The sequence below is a fragment of the Palaemon carinicauda genome, chromosome 3, assembly GCF_036898095.1.
Source record: "Palaemon carinicauda isolate YSFRI2023 chromosome 3, ASM3689809v2, whole genome shotgun sequence".
Taxonomy (NCBI): Eukaryota; Metazoa; Arthropoda; class Malacostraca; order Decapoda; family Palaemonidae; genus Palaemon; species Palaemon carinicauda.
This window is the reverse complement of record NC_090727.1, coordinates 180,826,144-180,848,807: the sequence shown is the minus strand read 5'-3', so window position 1 is coordinate 180,848,807 and position 22,664 is coordinate 180,826,144. Positions and strand designations below refer to the sequence as shown.

At 39.8% G+C, this 22,664-nt stretch overlaps 1 protein-coding gene across 4 annotated transcripts in view; it reads left to right on the top strand.

Moving 5' to 3' along the window:
* LOC137638810 (uncharacterized) overlaps nucleotides 1-22,664 on the top strand; it is a 213,181-nt gene that overhangs the window by 83,791 nt on the left and 106,726 nt on the right. For all 4 annotated transcript variants that reach the window (XM_068371192.1, XM_068371194.1, XM_068371191.1 and 1 more), the window contains exons 4-5: nucleotides 17,429-17,588; nucleotides 17,758-17,873. In XM_068371192.1, coding sequence (XP_068227293.1) covers nucleotides 17,429-17,588; nucleotides 17,758-17,873 — 276 coding nt within the window. The remainder of the gene's footprint in view (nucleotides 1-17,428; nucleotides 17,589-17,757; nucleotides 17,874-22,664) is intronic.

Below are 22,664 nucleotides of genomic sequence, written 5' to 3'. Positions count from 1 at the left end.
ATATATATATATATATGTATATATATATATATATATGTATATATATATATATATATGTATATATATATATATATATGTATATATGTATATATATATATATATATATATATATATGTATATATATATATATATATATATATATATATATGTATATATATATATATGTATATATATATATGTATATATATGTATATATATATATATATATATATATATATATATGTATATATATATATATGTATATATATATATATATGTATATATATATATATATATATATATATATATATATATATATATATATATATATATATATGTATATATATATGTATATATATATATATATATGTATATATATATATATATGTATATATATATATATATGTATATATATATATGTATATATATATATATGTATATATATATATATATATATGTATATATATATATATATATATACATATACATATATATATATATATATATATATATATATATATACATATATATATATATATATATATATATACATATACATATATATATATATACATATACATATATATATATATATATATATATATATATACATATATATATATATATATATATATATATATACATATATATATATATATATATATATACATATATATATATATATATATACATATATATATATATATATATATACCTGTGCCTCTATACCTGTTTTGGTGCTATCCTTCAGGTAGGGTATGGAGTGGACCATCTGGGAAGTTAGGGTATGGAGTGGACCATCTGGGAAGTTAGGGTATGGAGTGGACCATCTGGGAAGTATACTCTCCTTGTGCCGATAGTGGAGAGTGCAAATCTCCTTTCCAGCATGTGATGCCTTAATATTCTCGAGCAGGTGAATCAAACTATTTAAAATCAAAATTTACCTACAACGACCCCCCTTCCCCTGAATATGCTGACTCGTCCCCGGCACTGTTGACGACCTCTGGCAATTCATTTAAAGAAAATTCCATTGACGACTTAGGAACTAAAAAGGACCATTCTTTGAATATTCGAAAAGAGTAATTTGGGCAACACAGGAAAATTGAAAATCCTGCATGTTATCTAAATTCCATTAGAAGCCAATTATGATGTGCTACATAAGATATTTGAAAGCTACAGATTAATAAAAGAAATTTAGAATGAAGCTTCAAGATGATAAATGGGATTCTTGGTTATCATTTAACAGTCATGAGGAAGCATTCAATGCAAGCCATAACATTATGAATATTAAATTAGGTAATATGAATATTAGGGGTGCTCTATGTGATAGGATACCTAAAGATCTGGATGTTTACAGAACAGCAGACTGGATTGATAAAGACACAGAAATAGTCTGTTATATTGTCCAATTTAAAGAGACAATGATGTTATAAAATTGGACATCAAACCCCATCGAAACTTTAGTTATGTTATGGAAGGGGAGTGGTTTTCAATAGAGATCTATATGAATTTACAGAAGAGGAGATATTGGCTATGTGTCCTTTATCAGCGTGGAAAGTACAAAAAGTACCTGGAATATCAATGATTATCATTACTTTCCAGGGTACTGATGTACCTTTCCACATTGACATAGAAAATGAAAGGATTAAAATTCAACCATTTAAGCAGAACCCATTGCAATGTTTTAATTGCTTTAAATTTGAGCATCTTTCCAAAGTTTGCAAGAATGATAAAATTTGTAATACTTGCTCCAATCCTTACCATGGAGAATGTACACTTGAGGCAAGGTGCTTGAACTGCAACTCTAATCATAAAGCTAATGATAGGAGCTGCCAGTTATATAAGTTAGAAGAAGCTGCCCTCAATAAATAAATTATTGAACATGTACGTGTAGGGCATGCCAAGAGATTCTTAAATAAATCTACTACCTATGCAAAAACATTAAAAAAAAAGAGAAAAAGTTCCTCGTGAATCACAATCTACTGATAAAGCACTGCATAATAAGACAAGAATATCTCCTAAAGATTTACCATTTTGTATCAACAAAAAGACATTGCCCATCATTATCCAACCTTCATCCCCCATTACAAAGGATAGTACTAACCTCTCCCTGGCCATGTCCTTGCCTGATTAATGGAGATTCCAGTTGAAACCAAGTTATCAGGTGCACCTGTAGTTGGGAAGATACAAAAGCCTGGTAGCTCACAACTTATTAATCGGAAAAGAGAGAGACCTCCATCTCTCTCACCCCCTTCCACAAGAAACATTAGTTATGACATCAAATAAATATGATGTTTTATCTGTTGATGTTTCTAGAAGACTATTTAAATAAATCAGAAATTCAAGTTGTGGTCCACCATCCCCGTCAACAATTAGATCAAAATGACAAAAAGAAAATCACAAACACAAAACCCAATTTATCAAACCACCGGGTAATGGTGTTGGATCAAAAATTACTTATGGGAAGACTTCATCCAAAAATTTTTCCAAAAAATAAAGCATAGTTTTTTCCTCCATTTTGCAATGGAATTGTGAAGGTTTAAGGGCCAAATATGAAGAACTTAAGCTCTTAATTCACAAGCATTCCCCCATAATTATAAGTCTACAGGAGAGCAAGATTGATGCTAATAGCCCTTGTCCTCGCTTGTCCTCGCGAATGTATTAAATATAGGACACCATATGATCACCAAGTAGGGAGCCATGGCGGAAGTATCATATACGTTGGTTGAGATGTTCCTCAAATATCTTTGTCTATCCGTACACCTCTGCAGGCAGTGGTTGTACAGATTGATATAGGGAGAAAATATACAATTTGCTCTCTGTACTTGCCTCCAAATGATAACATATCGTATGATAATTTAGTAGAAGTTTTTCAACAATGCCCTCAACCTTTTCTTTTACTTGGAGATTGGAATGGTAGACATCCTTTGTGGGGTGATGTTTTAGCAAACACCAGGGCCAATATATCAACAATTGTGGAAAACAAGGATGTTGGACTCCTTAATACAAGAGAGCCCACACACTTCCATGTTCAGACAGGTACCTTGTCATGCATTGACCTTTCAATTGCAAGCTCTAACTGCCTTCTTGATTTTGATTGGAGGACATTAGATGATTGACATACTAGTGATCATGCACCAATCATTATAAACACCAACAATGGTCCACCTTTACAAAGATCGCTATGATGGAATCTTGACAAGGCGGACTGGGTTAAATTTCACGAGCTAAGTGAAATCAAGGGGAGTGCAGAACAGTTTGAGAGTATTGATGATGCCACAGACCTACTGAATGGAACTCTCCTTACAGCAGGGGTCAATTCAATTCTCAAAACCACATTATTATTCAAACGATGATCAGTTCTGTGGTGGTCTTCAGAATTAACTCTTGCACAGAGCCACCAGAAAATCTCTGACTAGATTGCGTAGACACCGTACTGAGGAAAATTTGATAACATACAATAAGTGTAGAGCAGAGTTCCGTTGTACCATGAAAGAAGATAGGCGCCAATCTTGGGTATCTTTTGTTTCCTCAGACAATAGTAGAACATCACCATCTTCTGTATGGAGGAAAATAAAAAAGATTGTCGGAAAATTTACCCCGAACCCACCACCAGTGTTGAAGGTGGCTATCCATAAGGTAGTTGACTTTGATCATCAGGTCCTTCATGGGCAAACTATCGACACCGGGATGACAGCGTGTACAGGCTCAGGTAGGTGCCACACGCAAAGGACACGAAGTAGATTCACTTCACGAGGAGAGCCATCTGTGGCAGGTTGCAGACGAGTAATACTGGTCATTTCCTTGAGGGCAAGTTAAGCCTTTTGGTCCCCCAATTTTTGTTGAGAGAACTGATAAAGTTTGGCTATATGTGTGGCTGGCGATGGTGAGTACTGCTCCAGGAGGTATGTTTTGAGGTCGTCTTATGCTATTGGGGTGTCCCCTTATTCGCAAAGCCAATCTGATATTTCTGGGAAAGTGTCCTTAGGGATCGCTGTGAGAACATAGTCTGCTTTGATGTTTGAGCGAGTCACGCCCTTAATGCGAAACTGGACCTCAACGTGCTGAAATCAGACAAATGCCTCTGTACTGGCAAAGAGCGGTAGTTTCAGTAGAGTCTGTCGGAGGTTGTAGACTTACATGGGTTCCTCACTTGAAAGCTTTAAAAGTAAAGTGTCTTGAGGCTCTGAATCTTTTATAAATTTTGTCCCATACATCAATGGGGCCAAACTGCAAAACTATTTTAAAGTTATGTAAGGCCTTAATTTTTTCAAAAATTAGTTATGGGTGTGAAATATACACCTCAGCCACCCCAAGTTGACTAAAGATTTTAGATTTTATACACCATACTGGTATCAGATTGGCCACTGAAGCCTTTAGAACTTTTCCTATCCCAAGCCTCCTTGTTGACGCTGGAGAGTTACTGTTAGACCTTTACCGAAAGTCTTCTATTGTTCAGTGTTGGTTTGGGTTGCAAATACTTTCTGATTCTTTAGCCTATCAGACTGCAAACCTCGTAAGGCACTCAACATACTTTGAGTTGTACCCAAAATCTCCTCAACCTTATGGTTTTCTGGTAAAACAATTGGTACACAGTCTCAATATAGTTAGAAGTAAAGTGATTCCATTTAAGATATCATCAACCCCTTCATGGAAATTCCCGTAGATATATTTTTGTAAATATTATTTTTAAATATTAAACTTAGCCGGTGAATATATAATAGCTGACGTCTCGGACGGCTCGACAGAAAAACACAAAAACTCGCGAGCGATCGCCATGAAGGTTGCGTGTGTGCCCACCAGCGCCAACTATCGGCCAGATACCGCATATACATGTAAACAGCTCCAGTTCTTCTCTGTCGGTCTTGTCGACAAGTTGATTCCATTACTCGCTGTTGACCTGGAGTTTTTCGTCATTCTTGGTGAAGTACTTCTTTTTGGTTTTGAGCTTTCGCAGTGCAGGTGTTTTTATCTTCAATTAAAACTCTTGAACTCTTTTTTGGATAGATTTTATTGTTGATGACTTTGGATTGTTTTTGGATTTTCTTTGACTTTTCAAAATGGCTGACCCTTCTCCAGTTCCTAAATTTCGTAAATGTAATGCTAGGGATTGTAACAAACGTCTTCCAAAGGCCTCTCTCGACCCACATACCGTGTGTTCTAATTGCCGGGGTAAAACCTGCCAATTAGGAGATCGGTGTGATGAGTGCGTGGTACTTTCGGAATTCGACTGGCTAGAGTTTGATAAGTATTCTCGTAAGCTAGAGAGAGATAGGGTGAGGAGAAGTTCCTCTAGATCATTAGAATTTTCCTCCTCCCATGCCCCTGAACCTAATCCTTCCCCTGTAGTAGTTGTGCCTGAACCTTCTACTAGCACTCATGAACCATCAATGCGGGATATGTTGCGTGCCATTCAAGCGTTGGGCGAGAGAGTTGAATCTTTGGCTACGGACCGTAATCAACTCATGGCGGATGTAAAAGTGTTAAAGTGTCAGAGTGCCACATTAGAAAATCGTGGGGATAAAGTGATTAGTGCGCAAAGTGTTATCAGTGTTGCGACCGAGGGTTCGTCTGTTCGTGCTTGTCGTTCGCCTAGTCCGAGACCTCTTGCAAGCTCCCATGCACCAGGGAGAAGTAATGTCGTAGGACTTATGGGGACGAGAGGCTTTAACCAACGAACAGACGTTCCCTCTATGGTTTCGGGCGTGTCTCGTCAAGACCGCCCCTACCATAAGACGAGCGAGGCGGTTTTCTCCTCGTCATCCGAAGGCTTCTCGCGTAAGAAACCGTGGAGCAAGGTTTCTAGACCCTTAAAGCGGAAGTCAGTCCCTTCAGGACAGGTCCAGCGTCTTGGCTGTAGCCATTGGGACAGCTCTGACCCTGTGCAGTCATCGGAAGACTGCTCGCCGCCTAAACAAAAGCGTAACACGGGCTCCGAGAGTCTTAGTTTAGGCAATGTTTTGCCATCACAGACGTTACCATCGTCTCGACCCGTACCGACTCCCGTTGATCCTAAATGGGTTGTCCTGCAGGATATGCAGAATAAGCTTGCCTCCCTTATGGAGGAGTATACTGTTGAGCAGGTTCACGATGATCCTCGCCGTTACGCTGATCGAGATCCTGGCCGTCAGCCGCCCAAACGAGCCTTTGCTCGTCCTGTTGACGTTGACGTTACAAAGTCACGTCAGTCACGTGACTTGGAGCCTCACTCGATGCAGTCCCGTGTTGACTTTCAGCCGCTTGTGGACGTTCAGCCGCTGCCGCATGCTCGTGTTGACGTTCAGGACGTTCGCCAACCAGCTAAGTTGACTTGTTTTGACGTTAAGCGTCAAGCACCGCAGTCAAGAGTTGTTTTAACTGCTCAATCTAGGCAGTCAAGGCAGTCTCGACTTGACGTCGAGCGTCCTCCCGCTCCTGTTGTTGTTGCTAGTCAGTCCGTTAAGCAGTTACATGACGTAGCGCCCTGGACTGCTACTGATGCTCCTTTGCGTGTGGACTCTGCTTGTCAAGCATTGCCACCAAGGCAGGTCTCTCCCTTGCTTGAGACTCATCAGTTGTCGGACGAGGTTCCTTCAGATGAGGACGTTGCTGATCCTCCTCTTAATGATAATCCTTTGGACGTTTTATCAGACGTAGAAGAGCCTAAGGCTGTGCAACCTTCGATGGATTTTAAGAAAATCATGATGATTTTCAAGGATCTTTTCCCAGATCATTTTGTTACTGTTGCTCCTCGTTCGCCTCCGTCTGAGTTTGCGCTAGGCTTAGCTGCTACCAAGCCTGCCTTTACTAAGCTAGTGCTCTCTCGCTCTTCTAAGAGGGCTTTACGTCTTCTAGGCGACTGGTTGGTTACCAGGAGGAGTTTGGGGAAGACGGCCTTTGCCTTCCCACCTTTTAAGCTAGCTTCTAGATCGAGCGTCTGGTATGACACGGGAGAAGTTCTCGGCTTGGGAGTCCCTGCCTCTGCCCAGGGTGACTTCTCAAGCCTCGTAGACTCTCCCCGTCGCCTGGCCATGAGACGCTCTAAAATTTGTTGGTCCTCCTCAGACCTTGACCATCTCCTTAAAGGCGTATACAGGGCCTTCGAAGTTTTTAACTTTCTAGATTGGTCTCTAGGAGCATTAAGTAGGAAGATCTCGTCTGCTGACCAAGATGTGTCCTTACTTATTATGTCTTGTATGGACAAAGCCATCCGCGATGGCTCCAATGAGCTCGCCTCCACCTTTACGTCTGGAGTCTTGAAAAAGAGAGAAACCCTTTGCTCTTTCCTTTCAGCAGGAGTTACTCCCTGTCAAAGATCGGAACTGCTCTTTGCTCCCTTATCGGCTGCCTTGTTTCCACAACAGCTGATTAAGGACATTGCTGCTTCGCTTGTGCAGAAGGACACACATGACCTGATGGCTTCTTCTGCTCGCAAGGGGGCTCCTTCATCCTTTGTTGTGAGACCCAGAATCGAGACTCCTGCGTCTAGGTTTATCCCGCCCTTTCGTGGCAGAGCTCCCAGCAGGGGAGGCTCTCGTGCCGAGGGAAAGAGAGGTAAGAGGAGAGGAGCCAAGTCCTCCCGTGGCAGAGTCTGACTGCCCACGTCCTCAGACAGCGGTAGGGGCCAGACTGAACAACTTCTGGCAGGCCTGGGAGAAGAGGGGTGCAGATCAAGAGTCTTTGCTGTTGCTCAGGGAGGGGTACAAAATACCTTTTGTACGCAGACCTCCTCTAGTAACAGTTCCCATAGACCTCTCTCCCAGGTATCGAGAGGAGTCAAAGAGACAAGCTCTACATCACGAAGTGTCTCTGTTGCTAGAGAAGGGAGCGGTGGTGAAAGTCTCGGACCTTCAATCACCGGGGTTTTACAACCGTCTCTTCCTAGTCCCAAAGCATACAGGAGGTTGGAGGCCAGTGCTAGACGTCAGTGCGCTCAACGTTTTTGTTACGAAAACAAAATTTACGATGGAGACCACGAAGTCCGTCTTAGCAGCGGTCAGAGAGGGAGACTGGATGGTCTCTCTCGACCTGCGAGATGCGTACTTCCACATTCCTATACACCCGGATTCCCAACCGTTTCTGAGGTTTGTTTACAGGAATGTGGTGTACCAGTTTCGAGCACTGTGCTTCAGCCTCAGTCCTGCTCCTCTCGTGTTTACGAGGCTCATGAGGAATGTGGCAAAATTCCTTCATTTATCGGTAATTCGAGCCTCCCTGTACTTGGACGACTGGCTTCTCAGAGCATCGTCCAGTCATCGCTGTCTGCAGGATCTACACTGGACGTTGGGTCTGGCAAAGGAGTTGGGACTTTTGGTCAACTTAGAAAAGTCTCAACTGATTCCATCCCAGACGATTCTCTATTTGGGGATGGAGATTCGCAGTCTAGTTTTTCGGGCTTTTCCGTCTGCCACCCGAATAGAACAAGCCCTGCTCAAAGTCCGACTCATGCTGAAAAGAGAACGTTGTTCAGTAAGAAGTTGGATGAGTCTCGTAGGGACTCTGTCATCCCTGGAGCAGTTTGTCTCGCTAGGGAGACTTCACCTTCGCCCTCTCCAGTTCCATCTAGACTCTCACTGGAACAAGAGCAAGACTTTAGAAGCTGTATCAATCCCGGTCTCCGAGCCAGTAAAAGCATACCTGAACTGGTGGGACAGCAACATAAATCTGAGAGAGGGTCTGTCCCTAGCAGTCAAGAACCCAAACCACGTGTTGTTCTCAGACGCGTCGGATTTGGGTTGGGGTGCAACTCTGGACGGTCGGGAGTGCTTGGGTCTTTGGACCTCAGTTCAGAAGAGCATGCACATCAACGGCAAGGAGCTATTAGCAGTCCACTTGGCCTTGATGAGTTTCGAGAGCATTCTTCGAAACAAAGTGGTAGAGGTCAATTCAGACAACACCACAGCTTTGGCGTACATCTCCAAGCAAGGAGGCACTCACTCCTACACACTGTACGTGATCGCAAGGGACCTCCTCATATGGTCAAAAAATCGAGGCATCTCCCTGTTGACAAGATTCATCCAGGGGGACTTGAACGTCTTGGCAGACTGTCTCAGTCGGAGAGGTCAGGTGATCCCCACGGAATGGACCCTCCACAAGGACGTGTGCAAGAGTCTTTGGGCGACTTGGGGTCAACCCACCATAGACCTCTTTGCCACCTCGTTGACCAAAAGGCTCCCAATCTATTGCTCGCCAGTCCCAGATCCAGAGGCGATCCACATAGACGCGTTTCTACTGGACTGGTCTCACCTGGACTTGTATGCATTCCCACCATTCAAGATAGTCAACAAGGTACTGCAGAAGTTCGCCTCTCACGAAGGGACAAGGTTGACGTTGGTTGCTCCCCTCTGGCCCGCGAGAGAGTGGTTCACAGAGGTACTTCAATGGCTGGTAGACATTCCAAGGAGTCTTCCTCTAAGGATGGATCTCTTACGTCAGCCCCACGTAAAGGATCTTCATCAAAGCCTCCCCGCGCTTCGTCTGACTGCCTTCAGACTATCGAAAGACTCTCAAGAGCTCGAGGCTTTTCGAAGGAGGCAGCCAGAGCGATTGCGAGAGCTAGGAGAGCTTCTACCATCAAAGTATACCAGTCGAAGTGGGAAGTCTTTCGAGACTGGTGCAAGTCAGCATCTGTTTCCTCTTCCAGTACCTCTGTAGCCCAAATCGCAGACTTTTTCTTACATCTGAGAAATGTTCGCTCCCTCTCAGCACCCACTATTAAGGGCTACAGGAGCATGTTGGCTTCGGTCTTTAGACATAGAGGCTTAGATCTTTCCAATAATAAAGATCTCCAAGATCTCCTTAAGTCTTTCGAGACCTCTAAGGAACGTCGTATGGCAACTCCTGGATGGAACTTAGACGTGGTCCTAAGGTTCCTGATGTCAGACAGGTTTGAGCCATTACATTCAGCCTCCCTGAAGGATCTCACCCTCAAGACACTTTTCTTAGTGTGCTTGGCTTTGGCTAAAAGGGTCAGTGAGATTCATGCCTTCAGTAAGAACATCGGCTTTTCCACAGATAAAGCCACATGTTCACTTCAGCTTGGTTTCTTGGCCAAAAATGAACTGCCTTCTCGTCCGTGGCCTAAGTCTTAACGTCTTAATAGGTTTGCTGAAGGTAATCATCTATTCCCTAGTTTGCAATTTGGTTTTCGTAAAGGCCTTGGAGCATGTGATGCCCTTCTTACAATCTCCAATGCAGTACAGAAATCCCTTGATTGTGGTCGTGAAGTTCGTATGATTGGCCTTGATTTTAGTGCTGCCTTTGACCGTGTTAATCATGAGGCCCTTGTTTTCAAACTGAAACAGTTGGGAGTGGGTGGGTCGTTTCTTAGCATTATTATTGATTTTTTAAGTAGTAGATCTCAAAGAGTAGTTGTTGATGGGCACCATAGTGAATATAGGAATGTGATATCCGGTGTTCCACAGGGTAGTGTTCTTGGCCCATTACTTTTCATACTATATACACATGACATGTGGTTTGGCCTAGAAAATAAGCTTGTTGCATATGCAGATGATGCTACTCTCTTTGCATCAATTCCATCCCCTGAATGTAGACCTGGGGTTGGTGAATCCCTTAATAGAGATCTAGCTAAAATTAGTGCATGGTGCAAGTTATGGGGTATGAAGTTGAATCCTAACAAAACTCAAAGTATGATTGTAAGTAGGTCAAGGACGGTGGCTCCTCAACATCCGGATCTCAGTATTGATAATGTTTCTTTAAATTTGTATGACTCTTTCAAAATTTTAGGTGTGATTCTCGACAGCAAATTTACTTTTGAGAAACATATAAGGTCTGTGTCTTCTTCAATTGCACAAAAAATTGGCTTATTGAGAAAGTCTTTTAAGATATTCGGTGATCAATCTATTCTGAAGAAGTGTTTTAATTCTTTTATTCTACCTTGTTTTGAGTATTGTTCTCCTGTCTGGTCTTCAGCTGCTGATTCTCATCTTAATTTGTTGGACAGAAACTTACGGTCTATTAAATTTCTTATTCCTGATCTAGATATTAATCTCTGGCACCGTCGTTCAATTAGTTCATTATGTATGTTACATAAGATTTTTCATAACTCTGACCATCCTTTACATTCAGATCTCCCTGGACAATTCTATCCTGTTCGTAATACTAGGCTGGCAGTTAATTCTAATAGCCAGGCCTTTTCCATCATAAGACTCAATACCACGCAGTACTCTAGAAGTTTTATTCCAGCTGTTACCAAGTTGTGGAATGATCTTCCTAATCGGGTTGTTGAATCAGTAGAACTTCAAAAGTTCAAAGTTGGAGCAAATGCTTTTTTGTTGACCAGGTGGACATGAGTCTTTTTATAGTTTATATATGACATATTTGTTTTTGAAGTTGTTCATAGTTTATATATGACATATCTGTTATGACGTTGTTACTTTTTTTTAGAATGATTTACTGTTAATTTGTTCTCTTCAGTTATTTATTTCCTTATTTCCTTTCCTCACTGGGCTATTTTTCCCTATTGGAGCCCCTGGGCTTATAGCATTTTGCTTTTCCAATTAGGGTTGTAGCTTGGATAGTAATAATAATAATAATAATAATATACCTTGCCTGTCAGAGATCGTAGGCAATGAACTTGAAAGAGTACTGTGTCCAGTTAGAGCTCTTAAGTTCTACTTAGCTCGTACTAAGTCCTTACGAGGTGGATCTGAGGCCTTGTGGTGCTCAGTTAAGAAGCCATCATTACCTATGTCAAAGAATGCTTTGTCATATTTTATTAGATTTTTAATCCGAGAGGCTCATTCTCACTTGAGTGAAAATGACCGTGGCTTGCTTAAGGTTAAGACACACGAAGTAAGAGCTATAGCAACTTCCGTGGCCTTTAAGCAAAATAGATCTCTGCGAAGTATTATGGACGCGACCTTTTGGAGAAGCAAGTCGGTATTCGCGTCATTTTACTTAAAAGATGTCCAGACTCTTTATGAGGACTGCTACACACTGGGTCCATTCGTTGCAGCGAGTGCAGTAGTGGGTGAGGGTTCTACCACTACATTCCCTTAATTCCAATATCCTTTTAATCTGTCTCTTGAAATGTTTTTAATCTTGTTTTTGGGTTGTACGGAAGGCTAAGAAGCCTTTCGCATCCTGGTTGATTTGGCGGGTGGTCAAATGTCATTTCTTGAGAGCGCCCAGATTAGGGGTTTTGATGAGGTTCTGTTGTATGGGTTGCCGCCCTTGATACTTCAGCTCCTGGGAGTCTTTCAGCATCCTAAGAGGATGGCTGGGCTTCGTGAGGAAAGCAGACTAACAAGGCAGAGTAATCGTCAGAGTCAGCTTCCTTACCAGGTACCTATATTTATTTGGGTTTTGTTATGATATAACTGTCAAAAACTCTAAGCATATACGCCGTAAACTGTATTAATACTGGTCTCTACCCACCACCATGGGTGTGAATCAGCTATTATATATTCACCGGCTAAGTTTAATATTTAAAAATGATATTTTGATTATAAAATAAATTTTTGAATATACTTACCCGGTGAATATATAAATTAGAGACCCAGCGGGATGAGAAGAACTGGAGCTGTTTACATGTATATGCGGTATCTGGCCGATAGTTGGCGCTGGTGGGCACACCCGCAACCTTCATGGCGATCGCTCGCGAGTTTTTGTGTTTTTCTGTCGAGCCGTCCGAGACGTCAGCTATTATATATTCACCGGGTAAGTATATTCAAAAATTTATTTTATAATCAAAATATCATATTAGTGTTAAAAAGAATATAACTGACCTAGAAGCCAGGTCTCTTTTTATGGAACATGTTGCAGAACATAAGGAATCAACTTTTATATAAGCTGATGGCTCCAAATCTAATGCTGGTGTTGGTTTTGGAGTATATAGTACTGTAATGGTTTTAATTGCAGAGGTGCACTTCCTCTAACAGCTTCCATATTTACTGCTGAATTGTATGGCATACTAACCGCTATTAAGAAAATAGTGTTGGAATTGGGTGATCTTACCATTTTTAGTGATGCAAGGAGTGTTCTTCAAGCTTTAGAAGTTTTTATTTCCAGTAACCCCTTAGTTTTAGAGATTTTAGAAAAGCTTTTTATTATTGGACTGAGGAATATAACAGTTTGATTTTGCTGGGTTCAGGCACATGTAGGTGTGTCTGAAAAGGAGAAGGCAGATTTGTTCGAAAAGAATGCTGCAGCTGAGTTGCTACCAAGAAGGTATCCCATTGCCTGGGATTGTTTACGGGGGCTTAAGAATTTGCTTCATAATAGTTGGCAACAGCATTGGGATAGTTTGGTTAGAAATAAAATGAGAGAAATGACAAATGTTATATCCTCTTGGAAGTATAACATAAGGGCCTGAAAGGGGAAACTACTCTTTGTTTTCTCGGCATTGGTCACATTTAAATAACAAATGAATTTCTGCTAACTGGCCAACACCAGCCATACAGTATTGCAACGGCTATTTGGTACCCTTGACATTGAGGCATTTGTTGACAGAATGCGTCACTTATAGTACCGAAAGAAATAGATATCTGTTTGAGGCTCGAAGTGAGGATGGCAGGTTCATTCTTGGACATGATGTGTCATACCATGCTAGCAGTAATTTTTAGATTTATTTCAAAAGCAGGTCGTCTGAAAGCATTTCACTTTTACTATGACAGCTTTGCTTCTATGATTTTAATTGAATGTTCTTTTATTCTTTATTTATAATAAAGGATAGCGGCATCAATGACCTTAGATGTCAGGATGGCAGAAAACTTCAAATCAATCAATCAATCAGTATCGGAGGGCGGTATCGTCAAACGGTAAGACACAGCAGTGAGCGGGAAGGGAGGAGGGAGCTGGACAGTCCTGTGATCACCAATGTGCGAGCCTCGCTCGTTAGGTGATAAAAGAGAGGCGAGGTGAACGCAACTAAACTTTATTAAACAACCATCGAGCAAGAACGTCACAAAAATTGAAACTTACTAAAACATTAGCTAGCATGATAACACAGGTTGGTCTATTAACAGTGTAGGGAAGAGCAAGTGATAAGATAAAAAATCTAAACCATTACAGGTACAGGGAACTGCATAGTCTGGATACTTACAAGTATCTTCTGCAACTGTCTACCAGGGAAAGTAGCTCATCTTCTGCGACTAGTGTCATACACGGGGTATAGGTATTTCTCCAGTCGGAGCCTCTGTAATTGGTAGAAAATTTCCTCGTCTACCTTCATCAAGAGAAGCTCCTCTCAGGGTCCATAATGAAACGCTATTGCCTCCCCTTTAGCCAGGTTTTTAGGCTGAAGGGCTTTGATTTGTACTCTTTGAGAAGTGTCCATGCTTATAAGGAGCTTCAAATAGTCTTCCCCTCCCAGAGAATTCAGACCCCAAGCTTAGGATGCTACAAGGATTCTCTGCTCTCTCAAGCAGTTTCCGTACAAACACATAAGGAGAGAGTTAGATAGAGAGCTAACACTCAACCTGTGTTCTTACTAGTCATGCCCTTATAGAAGAGAGTAGGTGAACTGCATGACATTTTGTATGTTCTCAGTTATTCAAAGGGATAGAAGAAAATCTCCCTTACAATTGTCCCGGAGTTCATGGCAATAACCCCACTGCCCAAGACCACAGAATCAAGTCCTACCCCATCACTTCTCTCCAACACGTGACTAGCAGTCAGGAAGGCCTGCTTCTGTATCCTGTGAAGGCTTTTAGAAGGTACCTGAAGAGAACTCAGTGTTTCAGACCGGAGCACCAGAGGCTGTTCCTCAACACCAGTAAGGTTAAGAAACTGATATCTAAAAACACAGCTTCATTCTGACCTTGTGCAACCATCAGGTGCACATAACCCTGCTTCCGTAGAGATTAAAGACGAAGTCAGAAGTATCAGCTCTACCCTAGTCTTCAGAAAAAATTTGGCCGTAGCATAATTGCTGAAGGCAGGAATGTGGGAATGCCAGACAACCTTTAGGATATAAATTCTTTAATGACCGCCTGACAGTTCTTTAGTAGTTGAGTTAGCCTAACACCCAAGACATCTCCCTCAGGTAATTAGCAGGTTGACAGGATTCATGACTTTTCAACTCTACATGACCAAAGCCCATTAACATTGCCTTGGTTAGTTAACCAGCTAGACTTAGTTATAAGGACATCTTCCCTCCTAAGGTTGAGGTTTCTAATTAAAGGACAAGCGTTTGTATTTCATATAGGAACAAATCACAAAATTTTAACAGCAATTTAAATTTTTCCTGATTATACAAACCTGAGTTCTTTAAGTTATACTGCCTACCTGAACTACCACACAAGTCCTCGATTAAAAGTCAAAGTTAGGGTTGCTCCTCCTGTCATTAGACAGGAAACTATGTTTACTTTGTTTAACGTTAAATGGCCGTTCCACCTTCGCTGAAGTCATTCTCAGGTTTATATAGTTAGGAAAAATACATAATAAATTTATTAGATTTGTGATTTATATTAGAACCATGAAAATGAAATATTGATTATAAATAGTTTATTTTTATAAGACATTATTGTTAATTGTTAGACTTATTAAGAAATAGAATATTTTTTGCCATACTTTCATTGATTTATGGCTTTTTATTTCTTAAGATATGAATAATTTTCAGAATCTTAATGATAAAATTTGTTTTTCATAATCACCTGATGTTCATATTGCTTCTAATGAAAGCTGTGCCAGCATCTATTGCAAAGCAAAATAAACATTTCCTGTTTTCTCCCCTAGCAAAATGCCATCCCCCTTGGGAACTGCCATTCCATCATGTGGTAGAGGGCAATTAACTAGTTGATGATACAATACTACTTTTCAATTCCCAAAGTAAAAAAACGGATTATTAGTCGCTTAACATCACTGATCAGTGGGGAGGAGGAGAACATGTATACTGTACAAATATCACTTGATTATAAAAAAAAAAAAATCATAACAAATTTCATTTATTGTTTTTATAAAACTCCCCTAATATTCATTGAGTATTGCTGATTCCCAAACTCTTAAGAGAGTGGGATGGGGACTACCTAGATAGATTGATATATTTATCAACCCCTCGAGACTACTTTAAAAGGTAACCAATCCTAACCCCAAGTGAAATTGTAATCACTCAAGTTCCATCTTTTAAAAGTAAAACCTTATACAGTATGATAAATGAAACCTTTAAATTTCTCATTGAGAAAAAGGGGGAACCTATTTTTGGCAAGGTGCTGTGTGGTCTTCAAGCACTTAACTTGAAAGATTAGAACAGGGATGCAACAAGGACAAATGTGCGTGGCCTTTTGGCATCATTCCCTCTATAAACAACTTAGAATAAAAGGAAGAAAAAAATTAGTAATCATCTCATCTAATTCTGTTAGATATTCCCTTAACCTGAAAGCAACTTTCTTCGGTTTCATCCTTTCTGCCTATTCCAAGTTTTCTTCGTACCCTCTAATCTCATTTACCTACATAATACAATGTTGATGAAGAGCACTTACTTTATCGAGTAGTGGGACATCCAGGCAACCAACTCTGTCTTCTACTTCACAATCTAATTGTTTAAAAGGGACAAATAATGCAGGAATGCAAGGATTTAACTGCAGAAAGTTCTAAAGTAAATATAAAATTAAAGTCATAACTTACCTTACTTCATTTATTTGAATATCTAACCAAAATAAGTTTCTATATACCTTAACCCTCTCTAGGCAAAGAACTCTTTCAAAAGACTTACATGAGCACATTTAGCAGCCAAGACAATTAGACAAAGTAAAATTCCAACAGAGCCTGACTCACCGTCAAGCAAAACATGAACCTTTAGCTCTATAGAGTTATTTCAAAGTATAATTCATATTAGATATTTACACCTTACTAAAGGTATTAAGAAAGTTGGACACAATTGCCTACTACCTAGCCATAGCAATAGTTATGCAAGAAATAGAACTGTTTCGCAAAATATAAGTAGTTAGCCTAATGTTCTTAATCTTCTCTGGATTATCCCAAAATAAACAAACACGACACAAAAAGGTAAAATGGTTGCTAAACTTTAATTTTCTGTTCTGATTGCTAATCAAAGTAGTCAACTAACAGCTAACATAACTTCAAAAGAAGAGGGAATGTGTTTGAATGGCATTTCTCCATACACTTAAACACAACACTGTGGTCACCGGCCTTTATATGTTTACGTTACACAAAGCCAAGAAAATTGGAGTCACATTGGGATTTATCAGTTTAGAATGAGATACTGAAATTTGACTTGTACTGCGTGACAAAATAAAGACGTCTTATTTAGACACCAGCGATGAAAAAACTGGAAAGTAGGAGGTGATGTCGTATCATCGATTAGTTGGTATCATCTGCCTGATGGCATGGTGGTTTCTAGAGGAGGAGGCCTTTTGCTAAGGGAGAGAACAGGAAATGATTAAATTGGGGTAGAAGTCGGCATAGCTTCGAGTAGAAGCAATATGAAGATCAGGTGAATTTGATAAAAATGAAAGCTAATAATTACAGTACATTTATCCTTCCACAGATTGGTCCCGGTATCACTCGCTACCAAATGACTAGGAAGTGGACGCTTATGCAAAGGCGTACACTGCAATATGAGAGGTCAAGAAAAAAGCTTCTAAAGGAAGGGATGCCTCCACCTGATCCCCCACCATTTCATCCCTCTGTTAAGGAAATTATGAGATGTAAGACTTCCAGATCCAATTCTCATCATTTGAAATTCTCTCTCTCTCTCTCTCTCTCTCTCTCTCTCTCTCTCTCTCTCTCTCTCTCTCTCTCTCTCTCTCTCTCTCTCTCTCTCTCTCTCATATTAGATTATAGAAACATCAATAAGATATTTTTAATTTTTTTCAGGTGTGGAAGAAGAAAAGATCAAATATCTAAAGGAAATGGAGTATTCTGACAAGAGTTATGCGTTAAAGATAAAAGAGGGAGAACTAGAAATCCCAGAAGAACTTAGCATTGCTAGAGTAAGTGCTTAAGATTTTTTGTATTTCACTCTGCCTTTTTTACGTGAATGGCTTAAAAGATAATTTTGCATAGTATTTTTTTTTTTTTTTATAAATACAATATAGTACATCCAAGATGGATATTAGAAAAGAAAAGAAAATGTCAGTGGTCCTTATAGGATCTTCGGCAAAATAAATTCTTTTGGTTATTATTGTACTGTAACTAGTTTTTCAGTACATTTAGTATATACTGTAATAAGTTTTCTTACAACATACAGACTCCTTTTGTGCTTATGTTCTAATGCCTAGAATGGTGTATCAATAGCCAAGCTTGAAATCATCAATGAATGAAGGAAGATTTGGGTCATTTTGTGTGATAATAAATTTTCAGAAGAGGCATCTCATATTCACATTGTCACAATTCTCATAAATAGTCTCATCTACCCAAGATGCTCTTACTATGCTTTGCGTATGTTTGTGGGTATTTATTAATGTCTTTTTTAGTAGTGTATCCACTGTATAAAAAGTATTTAATAATTGATTCAAACGTTTTGATACATTTAATGTCCAAAAAGTTTCTAAAAGAATTAGATGAATTATATTTTGAGCAAATAAGAGGGTTTCTGAGAAACATGAAACATTATATGTTGTTTAATGTATTCTCAGGCAATCAAATCAAGATTATGATAATTGAATTTTGATAATGAAATTTGTTTTTTCTTTACTCACATATGTTCATATTACATTGTCCCCAAAAATGACTCATGGTGACGTTAACTTAGAAAAAAAAAAAAAATTCTTCTTTTTAAGAGGCTATACCTCTTCCCCACCAAGGTGACATCTCATGGTTAATGGCAACTTAATTCAGTCTTGACTCCAAAACTAATATCTTACCTTGTTTACCTCATTAGTCAGTGAGGAGGAAAGTGGGCATTTATACGAAAATCTTTTGAGCATAGAAATAATAGATTTTAAGAGGAGATATCTAAATAGTGCGAGACCTCTGGTTGTGAATTATCACGCCCCAGTATTTTATACCGACACCTTATATAGGTGAGCGAGCTGGGTTCAACCTGGCATTCCTATGCTTTTTTTCTCTGGTAATATATAGCAGTTATATTCCTTAGAAATAGTGCTCTAGGAGTATTTCACTGGGCGGCACAGGTCGGAGCCCAGAAATAATAGATTTTAGAATTCAATTATTATTTCTATAAATCAACTGTAATGTTCATATTGCTTGTTCTCCACAAGCCCGGTTTAATCAACACATTCATAAAATTTCTTAATTTTTCAATTTTCTTTTGGTTCAATAATTACATGCCCATAACAAGGGAATGGAACTGTCTAGTAGTAAGTGATGAAAAGCCTAGGTTGCTGCATCAGTTTATACTGTATAGTTTTTAGTTACCGTATCTTCTTTGCAAGGCTGAGATCACCTACTCTTAGATTGTGTACTTGCTGCACTCATTATGTCTTTCCCTGGTTTAGTTAGCAATTATTGCTGGAATGTGCAAGGGAATTATTTCTGGGAGATCATGATCCACAATCCCTTTGTCTATCGTGTCAGGAGCAATACTGTGATATGAATAATTGATGTGAAGTGTGTATTTCATTCTTGCTACCTCTTAAGGAAAAAGTGTGTCAATGGTTGCCAATTAAGTTAACAGTTATAACACTAAAGGAAACTTGCTGGTTATTCAGGTATGAAGCCGTAGAAGACTAGGTTATAACAGGGATAACGACAATACTGACTTATCACCACCTTTAAACAACATACAAGTTCAGCCATTTTTCAATACTAATGAGCTCATGATATCACTGGGTTCTTTTGTAAAACTTTAGAAGTCCAGTGAATCCTCCCATGGTCTTCGTAATTCGGGTCCTTCTCAATCCATGTCCAAACCTAACCCAACCCTCGTCATTCTAATAGTAATAGAATTTCATTCAGTATTGGTTCTGAACATATGCTGTGCTCCTTAGATTTGAAAGCCTCACATAGAGCCTCGAAATATGTACTATGTACATACTTTAGTTCCTTCTGCTGCCAAAACCTTTCAAATCCACAATTGTATTTTCTCTACAAGACAGCTAGATTGTGAGGTAGAAGACTGAGCAGGTTGTACTGATCCTAAGATACCTCTGCTTGCTAAATCAAGGGCTTATCTTGTATTATGTATGTGGATGGTGTGGCTTATTTAATGATTCCCTTAAATTCTGGAGAGGTAAACAAAGTTTCTATTAATCAGAATCTATTTTTGGGTGAGGTAGCCATGTCGTCCTGATGGAGGTTCCTTCTTAGTAGCTTCCTTCTTAGTAGCTTCCTTGGTTATATTTGACTACAGTGATATATCCCAGAGAATTTTACTAAAGGTATCCAGAATTCTAACTCCTGGAGCGAGTATCCCTTATATATTTAAAAGGGATATCGCATTATATCAGAGGACGTATTCTTGACACGTCACATACATGTAGCTATCTACACCCCTAATAGCGTTTACGCTTTGAGAGGGGAAAGTGGCAAGAATTATAGGAGAGCCATTATAAAGGCAACACTCCTACTGTACTGTAATTGGGCGCCAGCCCGCCTCTGCGCGGCGCCATCTAGTCATTCTTTGTAGCGTTACTTAGGTGCTACAAATACAGTATATTAGGGAGGGATTCATTATCCTTTGTCAAAAAGAGGGTGGGTCCATCAGGACGACATGGCTACCTCACCCAAAAATAGATATTTCGCTTCGCTCAAAATCCGTTTTTTAGGCTCAGGCCATGTCGTCCTGATGGAAGTTTACCAGAGCATTAATGTATCTGTGGATTTTCAATAGTGCCAGTCATCTCGAGATAAATTTTCCTTGGTCGTCTGGACCTAGAGACACTTGATGTTTCCGTTATACATCATTCAGCTGATCATGGACTATGTCAGTGCTTCCTGCCCCCTTACAGGGAAGAGTCTGGGAAGACTCTAGGCAAAAACCCGAGGATTATGAGTTCAAGGAACAATCTAGCAAACAAGTTTGTATATTAGTGTCCTCATATATATAAAGCATAGTTTGTACTCTGAATGGAATTGATCTGTGTAGGTTACTGATACCTCCCGAGATTGTTTGTTCATGGAGATAGATAGACAGGTTTACATTTGTGTAGGAAACCTTAATTCAGTAAGGTAAACAGGTTAGTACAATCAGTCACTACCAGTGACTGAACTTCAAAGGCATAACAAATTATCTGAAGAATGTTTGCTTGGAACAGTAAAACATTAATCCCGAATATTTTTCCAAAATTAAGAGCATAAAAAGACACTCTGACACCCTTTATTGAATGGTTTAGGATATTTGGGGCGAAATGAGACGCAAAGATTCCTACTATCGTTTATTACAATAGAATATAGAAATCATGGTTGTAACATTTACAATCAATCATATTTTTCACTGAAAATATCTGTGTGAAAGCATAATTGGTAATAACAGAAAAATTTTATAAGTTTCATCTGAAAAGGAAACACAAGCCACTCTATGGGAAATATGGAATATTTCACTTTGGATTCTGTTGTTACAAGGAACACTTGCATACGAATATGCATGGCACATGTGTCAGTCTATTATGCTTAATGTCACCCGTGTAATTAGAACAGTCTATAGTGTCATGCACTAGACACATCACTCAACATGATACACCATAAAAGTTTATCATGTACACCCTTCACTAAAAGTCCCAAATAGTGCACTGTTCTTCGCAGAGATCAAGCGGCAGGTTTTAGTACACTACCTGCTGTCACCACGAAGTGTTTGATCTCCTGTAGTTGTTTCGACGCGTATTTCTTGAAGAAGACCCTGGATGACTTCCATCCAGTGTGAGCGCGAAGACTTTCAAACGACATAGTTTGAAAGAAATTTACAGACGAAGCAACTTTTCTCGGATCATGACCTGCTGGTGTACTGTCTGGATCCGCTCTGCGAATAAAATAGGTGATCTTCGCCCTTAGTTGTTTCAAGGTTAATGTCGAACCTGATGTTTCTCCCCTGAAAAGCTGACCTCCCTTAAAGTCTGAAGTTCTATGAAGATAGACCTTTAGGCATTCCACTGGGCATAGGGATGCTTCTTCCTTCAGAGGGCAGATTCTCCAGGGACCCCACCTCTTAGTGGGCAGCTTGTTCTTGGCGAGAAACGTTGGGTCCGGAAAAAGGTTCAGTTCTCCGCAGTCTGTGAACTGAATGTGGCCACTATTTCGCTAATTCTGGCTCCTGAGGCTAGTGCAAATAAGAATATCACCTTTTGAGTCAAGTCTTTTAGAGAGCAATCTTAGGTTGTTCAAGGTTGATGCTAAGTGAAGAACCTTATCCAAGGACCATGAAATGGGCTTTGGAGGGACTGCGGGCCTAAGTTTAGCGCAGGCTTTTGGAATCTTGTTGAAGATTTCATTGGAGAAGTCCACCTGGAAGGCATACAGCACGGGTCTGGTTAGGGCAGATTTGCACGTAGCAATCGTATTGGCTGCTAACCCTTGTTCATGGAGATGAATGAAGAAGGATAAACAGAAATCCGTAGAAATCTCCTTTGGTTTCTTTGCCTTGACAAAGGCGACCCATTTTTTCCAGGAAGACTCGTATTGTCTTCTCGTTGACTTTGACTTGTATTCTTCTAAGAAGTTAATACTGTCCTTTGAAATCCCAAACCTTTTCTTGACTGCTAAGGTGAGAAAATTATGAGATGAAGGTTCTGGGTTTTCTCTGATGAAGCTGAGACAGTCGATTTCTGCACTTGTTGAGTCAGAACTGGATCCGGCAACGGGATCAGTTTCAGGCGTAGTTCCGTTAT